This window comes from Pithys albifrons, chromosome 27, assembly GCF_047495875.1.
Source record: "Pithys albifrons albifrons isolate INPA30051 chromosome 27, PitAlb_v1, whole genome shotgun sequence".
Lineage (NCBI taxonomy): Eukaryota > Metazoa > Chordata > Aves > Passeriformes > Thamnophilidae > Pithys > Pithys albifrons.
Window position 1 is genome coordinate 1678708 of NC_092484.1, and position 8057 is coordinate 1686764.

Here is an 8057-nt window from a genome sequence, read left to right on the forward strand (position 1 = left end):
AGCTGAGTGTGGGGTGCAGGGAAGGGACTACGGGGTGGGGTACTTGGTAGGGCATGGCCAGGATCCACTGAAGGTGGAGTGACAGGGGCAGATGGGGTTGGAGTGCCGATGCCTCCACCAAACGGTGCCAGGAGTCCCTGGGGAACAAAGGGAGCTGCACCCATTTCTTCATGTCCCAGTTGGGGAGGCACAAGGCTTCTGCTTAGGGTGACTACTGGCACTGTCCCTGTGGCTCCTGGTGAGGACATGTTCGGGATTTGACCCGAGTGCCTCCCAAAGCTCCTGGGTGCCAGGGGAAGGGCAGGTGCCCCCCAGCCAAAAGACTCCAGAGAGAGTAACCAGGCATTGGAATGGCCTGCCCAGAGAGGTGGTGGATTCTCTGTCCCTGGAGGTTTTAAGATGACACTGGATGTGGCACTTAGTGCCATGATCTGGTGCTCACGGTGGAATTGGATCAAGGGTTGGACTTGATGATCTCTGAGGTCTCTTCCAACCCAGTTCATTCTATGATTGTGATTCTAAGATGCTGGGAGCTGGTAGAGCTCTGGGGTGGTGGGTTTGGCAGTCATGCATCCCCATGCTGTGAGACTCCTGCCTCGGCACCTCTTGGGTCCTCGCAGCGCCAGGCCAAGGAAGGGGGCCCTGCAAGGCAAGGGAGTCCTCGGGTCAGGGGTCAACATTCCCTCCTGCAGCACACGGGAGGAAGGGCTGATCACGGGCCCGGCGGTGGAGGGAGCCCCGGTGGGGGTTGGCTCCAGGACCCCCCGGCTCCCCTCGGTGCCTGGGCAGGGTCCGTGATGCGGAGCGGCACGGAGGGAGGTCGCTCCCGCTGCTGCCCTCAGCCCCGCCCGGCCCTTTGTCTAGCCTCGACACCCCCAGACCTCCCGAGATCCCTTCAGACCTCCCCAGATCCCCCTCCCTGGCCCGACGAGGACTCGATGGGGGCTCGGTGGGGACTTGGCGCCCCGGGAGGGGCCGGGGGCGGCGGGGCGGGGCGGGGAGCGGCGGGCGGGGGAGGAGGAGGAGAAGGAGGAGGAGGAGGAGGAGGCGGGTGCGGAGGAAGCCGCCGCTCCCTGCGCTCCGCCGAGGCAGGAGCATCCCGGATCCCGGGGACCCCCCACCTGCCACCGCGCCCCCCTCCCCGCTGCGCCCCGGGGCCGCCGCTGAGGTGAGTGGGGGGCACAAACCGGCACAAAGGGCCGCTCGTCCCTTCCCCGACACCCTTTTCCCAGCCCCCGGCCCCGACCCCCGCCCGCGGCTGCGGCACGGCCCCTGCGAAGGGGGAGGTTCCTCTCTGCGCCTCCGCTCTCCCGGTCATACCCCCGGTTAATTCCCCATTATTTCAACCCACCCAACCCCCCCCCCCCGTTATTGTCCCCCTGCCGTTGCCCCCCGTCGCTCCATCCCCATGACGACCCCCCTCATTTCGCAGCCCGAGCTCGGTGCAATCTCGGGAATGGGGCCGGGTGGGCCCGGGGACCCCTATCGCCATCCTGGCTCTGCGGGCGGCACACCCCCTCTCCACTCCCTCCGCAGCAGCCTCGCTGCCTGTCGCGGTAGTGGCCACCGTCGCGACAGACGAACCTCTGCCCCACCTGTTGTCACAGCCTCTGGCTCAGCTGGGTGTCCCCCTGGGGGAAGCGAGGCACCCCCAGTCCTGGCAGTGTCCCCTCGGTGAGCGGCTGCCAGGGGCAGCAGGGTGACCAGGGGTGACCAGGGGTGACCCGGAGTGCCAGTCCCCACACCATAGGGTGACACTTCAGCCCCCACAGGGCCAAGGCACAGCCCAGTGGGCCCCCCGCACCTGCCCCAGGACCATGATCCCTCCCAAGGAGAAGGCTCGTGCCCCCAAGGACAGCATGACGCTCCTGCCCTGCTTCTACTTCGTGGAGGTGGGTGTGGGGTGGGTGGGCACAGGGTGGGAGCTGTGGGGGGGCTCCATCCTGGACCCTGGCATGGTGGGTCAGGGTCTGTGCCCCATCCTGGTGGGGCTGTGTGGTGCCATCGCTCTGGGGGCACGGTGGTCCCCATGTTCTCCCCCCACAGCTGCCCATCGTCGCCTCTTCTATCGTGACGCTCTATTTCCTGGAGCTGACAGATCTCTTCAAGCCTGCCAAGGTGGGCTTCCAGTGCCATGACCGGGCACTCTCCATGCCCTATGTGGAGACCAACGAGGAGCTCATCCCGCTGCTCATGCTGCTCAGCCTGGCCTTTGCTGCGCCTGCCGCCTCGGTGCGTCTGGGCTCATCCCGCTGCAGGGGGTCGGGACAGAGCTGGGGATGGGGGTCCTGGTGTCTGGTGGTGTCCAGCATCCATGAGGCAGCTCTACCAACACCCCAGACCCCCCAGTCCCACCTGAGCCACTGGTTCCTCCCCAGATCATGGTCGGGGAGGGCATGGTGTACTGCCTGCAGTCCCGGCTGAAGGGCCGTGCCGGCGCTGAGGGCAGCATCAATGCCGGCGGCTGCAACTTCAACTCCTTCCTGCGCCGCACCGTCAGGTTTGTGGGTACGTTGTGCCACAGCTCGGGCAGGACCCAAGGGCTGGAGGGGACATGAGGGCACCCTGGCTGCCATAGCAGGAGCATGGCCCCACCCAGACCCTGGGCCCTCCCAGTGCCTGCAGGAGCCCCAGGGCTGGGTGGGTCCTGGCTGCCCCATGTGGGATGGAGGTGACCCCCTGTCTCACTCCTGCCATCCCCAGGTGTCCATGTGTTTGGGCTCTGCGCCACAGCCTTGGTGACAGATGTCATCCAGCTGGCCACTGGCTACCATGCACCCTTCTTCCTGACTGTCTGCAAGCCCAACTACACACTGCTGGGCACTCCCTGCGATGCCAACCCCTACATCACCCAGGACATCTGCTCAGGCACTGACAAGCATGCTATCCTCTCTGCCAGGTACGTGCCAGGGGAGCCCCCTGCCATGCTGCCAACCCTCCTGCCCTGTGCCAGTTTTATCCCCCTGATTCTGCCCATTCCAACCACATTCCCTCTTCATGCAGGAAGACCTTCCCATCCCAGCATGCGACGCTCTCGGCTTTCGCTGCCGTCTACGTGTCGGTGAGTTCCTGGCACTGTCTGGCTCACGCTGGCTTGGGGCAGCATGAGCCCTGTGCTATGGGCACCAGTGTCCCTCTCCTGCTGGCACAGCCAAACTCTGCCTGACATGTGTGCCTGTGCTGGATGTGGGTGCATGCACACATATGTGCACACTGGTGTGCATGTGCAGGACCTTCAGTTCCATGTGCACCCAAGACCTCTGCATGGCTGGGGCTGGCAGAGGGGACGTCACTTACCGCCTGTTCCTGCCTCAGATGTATTTCAATTCCATCATCTCGGACAGCACCAAACTCCTCAAGCCCATCCTTGTCTTTGCCTTTGCCATTGCTGCTGGCATCTGTGGCCTGACCCAGATCACGCAGTACCGCAGCCACCCCGCTGACGTCTACGTGGGCTTCCTGATCGGCTCCGGCATCGCTGCATACCTGGTGTGTATGGTGGTCCTGCCCTTGGGCTGGAGGAGGTGGGGAATTCTGGCCAGGGCCACAGTACCTGGGGTCGTGTTGATCCCACACTCTCCAGAGCAGCTGTGGCTGCCCCATCCCTGGAAGTGTTCAAGGCCAGGTTGGACAGGGCTTGGAAGGTGGTCTGCTGGAAGGCATCCCTGCCTATGGCAGGGGGATTGGACTACAAAACCTTTAAAAGTCCCTTCCAACCCCCACCATTCCAGGATCATACAATTTCCTTTCCTACAGGCTTTCCATGCTGTTGGCAACTTCCGTGCCCCGACGGAGCGAGTCCTGGTGCCAGCACCGGCCAAGGACGCGCTGCGGGCACTGACACAGCGAGGCCACGACTCCGTGTACCACCAGAACAAGTCGGTGAGCACCGACGAGCTGAACCCGCAGGCGCGGTTGGAGGAGGTGGCACGGCCAGTGCAGCGGGAGAAGAACTCACTGGGCAGCCTGAAGCGGGCCAGTGTGGACGTGGACCTGCTGGCCCCCCGCAGCCCCATGGGCAAGGAGAACATGGTGACCTTCAGCAACACCCTGCCCCGCGTCAACACGCCCTCCATGGATGACCCTGCGCGGCGTCACATGACCATCCATGTCCCCGTGGACGCCTCCCGTTCCAAGCAGCTCATCACCGAGTGGAAGCAGAAGTCGCTGGAGGGCCGGAGCTTGACGCTGGCAGAGGAGGCGGCGCAGGGCCGGAGCACGGGGGAGCCCAGTGAGGAGGTGCCCCCCTCTCTGTACCCCACAGTGCAGGCACGCTCGGCTGAGCGGACGGCCATGGGGCCCCGTGTGCTTATCCAGCCCCGGCCAGGCGCCTCACAGCTGGTGCACATCCCTGAGGAGAGCCAGGCGGGTGCTGGTGCCCCGGCCAGTAGCGGGGCAGCAGTGCGGGCCAAGTGGGTCATGGTTGCAGAGAAGGGAGCACAGCGGGTGGCCAACCCCCCACGCCTGATGCAGGTCATTGCCATGTCCAAGCAGCAGAGCCTCGTCTCTGTCACCCCCAAGCACTCAGAGACGTCGTCGTCCTCCACCAGCTCCGACTCCTCGCAGTACCGCTCGCCTTCCGAGCGGGACAGCTCCAGCATCATCACCATTGACGCCCACGCCCCCCACCACCCTGTCGTCCACCTCTCTGCTGGCAACGGGCCCTGGGAGTGGAAGTCGGGGGCGAAGGGGCCCGAGGGGCCAGACACCTACGAGCTGGGTGAGGTGGGGAAGGATTTCCGTGGCTTCCGCCCAGCCAAGAGCGCCGGTGTCTCCCCCGGTTCTTCTGTCAGCGACATGGAGCAGGACGAGCCACGCTACGGCAGCCTGGCCGCCATCCCAGGGGCGGCAGGGGGTGGTGGGGAACGGGGAGATGTGCCCCCCGAGGGGCTGCTGGCCACGGCCACGGCCACAACCAGCCGCGAGTCCACACTGCGGAGGAAGCCAGCGGAGCGGGACGGGCAAGCAGACAGCGAGGTGGACCTCTACTACAAGAAAATGCAGGCAGGCCGGAGGTTTAAGGACTGAGCCCTGGTGCCTTCCTGGGGCCCCACGCCCCTGCACCAGCTCGGGGGGCTCTGTTATGCCAGGGCCCCTCTCTGCAGGGAGCAGCAGGACAGGATTGGCTTTGGCATCAGTGGGAGGCAGAGCACGGCCATGCCTGTCCTGAGCCAGCTGAGACATCTGCTCCCAACCCGGGCAGCTGGGGGGGCTCTGCTCCCCCCACACAGCCTGCAGGGCTGTGCAGCTCCAAGCACTTTGACTTTCTCTCTAACACTGGTGCTGACATTTCCGAGGGGTTATTTTATTCTGGCTCTGGAAGTGGATGTCTGTTGGGGGGTTGGGGGGACTCAAATGGTGCTGAAGGGCTCTGGGAGGGATTGGATTGAGGGGTCTGGTGGGGGGGAGGCTGTGTGGGGCAGCAGGCCCTGGCTCGTGTGGGGGTTTGTGGGTGCTGGGGGTCCTGCGACATTGACCCCCCCATCCTGTGCCACTGGTCTGTGAGGGGGGATGGAAGGGGGAGTACTGCCCAGCGCTCAGGCTCTGGGCACACAGAGGCTGTAAATACTGCAGGGGCTGGAGGAGAGGGGGGCATTGGGGTAGGGGCACAGCGCCCAGGGGGCAGCAGGGGCTGAGCTCTGCCCCAGGAGCAGCAGCCCTGAGCTGGGGCTGAGTTTTAGGGCGGTCAAGGGGGTCTTCAGGCTGTGAATGCATTGGGCGACAGCTGGAGCTGCTGTGGTTCAAAAAGCAAATAAACACGTGGATGTTCCCTGGCTGGGCTCCTTGGGCAGGGTGTAGGCAGTTGGTCCCACGGTTGGGAGAACAGCACCGAGGCTCCGGCACCCGCGAGGGCTCCTGGCTCAGGGCAGCCGCGCCCCCGCCCCCGGAACAGGACACTGTGCCGATGGCACCAAAATGCCACTGCCAATTGGATTAACAGTGGATATCCCAAAGCCTCCGCCTTGCAAACATATGGATTATCCACATAACCCTGACTCGGTGCTGAAAAAGCCACCCGGGATTAGCGGGAGGATTGTGGCAGCAGCTCATGGTGTGAGGGGTTGCGGGAGGCTCTCGGGTGGGGAACCGGGGGAGATTCCAAAGCCAACCAGCAGCGACAGAAGGGCTGTGGAGATGCTGCGTCCAGCCGTGGTGCGGTTGACCTGGAGAGGTGACCCAGAGCCTCTGGCGAAGGCCACCGGGACAGACACCGCGCTCCGTCCCTCCTTGGCGAGGGCTGGGGGATGCGGGAGCTCCCAGCCCACCAGCTCCACGTTGGCCCCGCGCTCACGGCTCATTGCGGTGCCGATGGCGTCACGCGCCGCTTCTCGCTGCCTCTGACCCAGCGGTTTCCATGGCAACTGCCAGCCTCGCACCGCACCCGCAGCCCCAGGCACCCCCCCCAACCCCGCGCCCGCTCCTGCATCTCTCCCGCAGCCTCCGGCCCCTCTCTCCGGCACCCCCAGCAGCCGCCGCTGCATCGCAGGTCCGGGAGAGAGCGGGAGCATCCTCATCCTCGTCCCCATCCTCATTCTCGCCCACATCCTCATCCTCATCCTCCTCCCGGCCCCGCACAGGGCTGCAGCAGGAGGGGCTGCCAGCCCCCACCTCATCAGCTCCGGCCCAGGACGTCCCTCGGGCCCGCACGTGTCCGATGTCCCGGGGGACACCCTCTGCCAGGAGTCCCGGGTTCGTCACCGTCACTGGCTCCCCCGGCTGAGCAGCAAGGGAAGGGTCCCCCGCCCTTGTGACACACAAAGGGCTCAGCCCCGCCCCACATCCCCGGCTTGCTTTTGCCCCCAGCCAGGGATCCCCGATTTGGGGTTCCTGCCGGCAGACAATTCCGGTTTTGTGCGCGGAAGGCCGGGATTCAGTGTTCATGCTGCAGGGAGCTCCTTCCCCCTGCTCTGGGCAGGAGCTGGAAAGGCCCTTCCGCTGGAACAGCCCCGGTTTCCCTACGTCAGTTTTCACGTTTAAAGGCAGTTTTAGAGAAGTTCCCTCCACTGGCGGACACAGGCCGGGAAAAGCCCGGCAGCACGGAGGGCTCTGCTGTGGCCAGGAGTGGGATGGGATGGTAGACCAGAGCCAGGAAAGGATGTGGCCCCCACTGGGAGCCACCACCGTTCCCTTGGGGACCCCCCTCCATCACTGCGATGTGCCCGAGGGGCCGGGGCCGGGCACAGGGATCCCCGCGATGCCGGAGATGGATGCAAAGCCTGGGCTGGGTCCCGCGAACTCGGGGAAACCAACCCAGGAGTGATGATTCTGCTCATTCCTACAGGGCAGCAACACACCCTGGTCTGCCCGGCTTTCACACATGCACGGAGACCGGGAGAGGCAGCTGTTACAAATCCTATTAGACTTTCAAGAACAACAGTGGTCCCTTTCAGCAGCCCCCAGCTCCAGCAGGGGGTAACCCTCGGTAACCCTGGAGCCCAGGGGCTGTGCCTACGCCTGCAGAATATGCTGGAGACTAATGCTGGCTTGGCACAGAGGAACAGCGACAGCAGAGCCACAGTAGGACCTCAGGGTGGGGATTGTGTCTCCCCCAGGACACAGGGTGACTTGTGGACTGGAGCTCGAGCAGAGCTGAGCACACAGGTAAGAGCTAGATCCCTAAGGAAACATCATGCTCCTCTGGAAGCTCATGGAGGGAACAGGACTTGCACCTCCTCCCACACGATGGAGAGCAGCACATCCAGCCCCACAGCTACAGCACAGGACTAGAGAGAGGAGGGTTTGACTCAAAGTGGGTTATTTTTCATGGATATTAGCCAGAACATATGGAAAGTTTAGGAACATGAAGTAAAAAGTGCTGGAGTGTGACACAGGCAGGACATCAGTGAGGGCCGGACAGCCTCAGGTCTTGAGGCTCTGGGCTGGCACCGAGGGGTTGGAGGGCCAGACCCCATTCCCTGCTCCCCAGAGACAGGGACACACTGCCAGCCCAGAGTGTGGGAAGAGTCAAAGTTATAAAATATGAGGCAGCTGGAATTACATGAGAAGGAAAAATAAGAAGCAAAACAGGCACAATAAAGAGGAGGAAGATCAGGAGC

General features: G+C 64.0%; 1 protein-coding gene across 2 annotated transcripts; it reads left to right on the top strand.

Annotated features, from left to right (window-relative positions):
* Window positions 1-1053: 1053 nt before the first annotated feature.
* On the top strand, window positions 1054-5327 carry PLPPR3 (phospholipid phosphatase related 3). 2 transcript variants are annotated; one of them, XM_071578277.1, is made up of 8 exons: window positions 1054-1168; window positions 1751-1892; window positions 2047-2232; window positions 2379-2508; window positions 2704-2899; window positions 3004-3061; window positions 3316-3489; window positions 3757-5327. In XM_071578277.1, the coding sequence occupies exons 2-8, from the start codon at window positions 1818-1820 to the stop codon at window positions 5026-5028; spliced, it is 2091 nt and encodes a 696-aa protein (XP_071434378.1). In that variant the 5' UTR covers window positions 1054-1168; window positions 1751-1817; the 3' UTR covers window positions 5029-5327. The 2 variants fall into 2 exon arrangements, with proteins under 2 accessions (XP_071434378.1, XP_071434377.1); XM_071578276.1 differs by having other exon boundaries at window positions 1773-1892.
* The last annotated feature ends 2730 nt before the right edge of the window (window positions 5328-8057 follow it).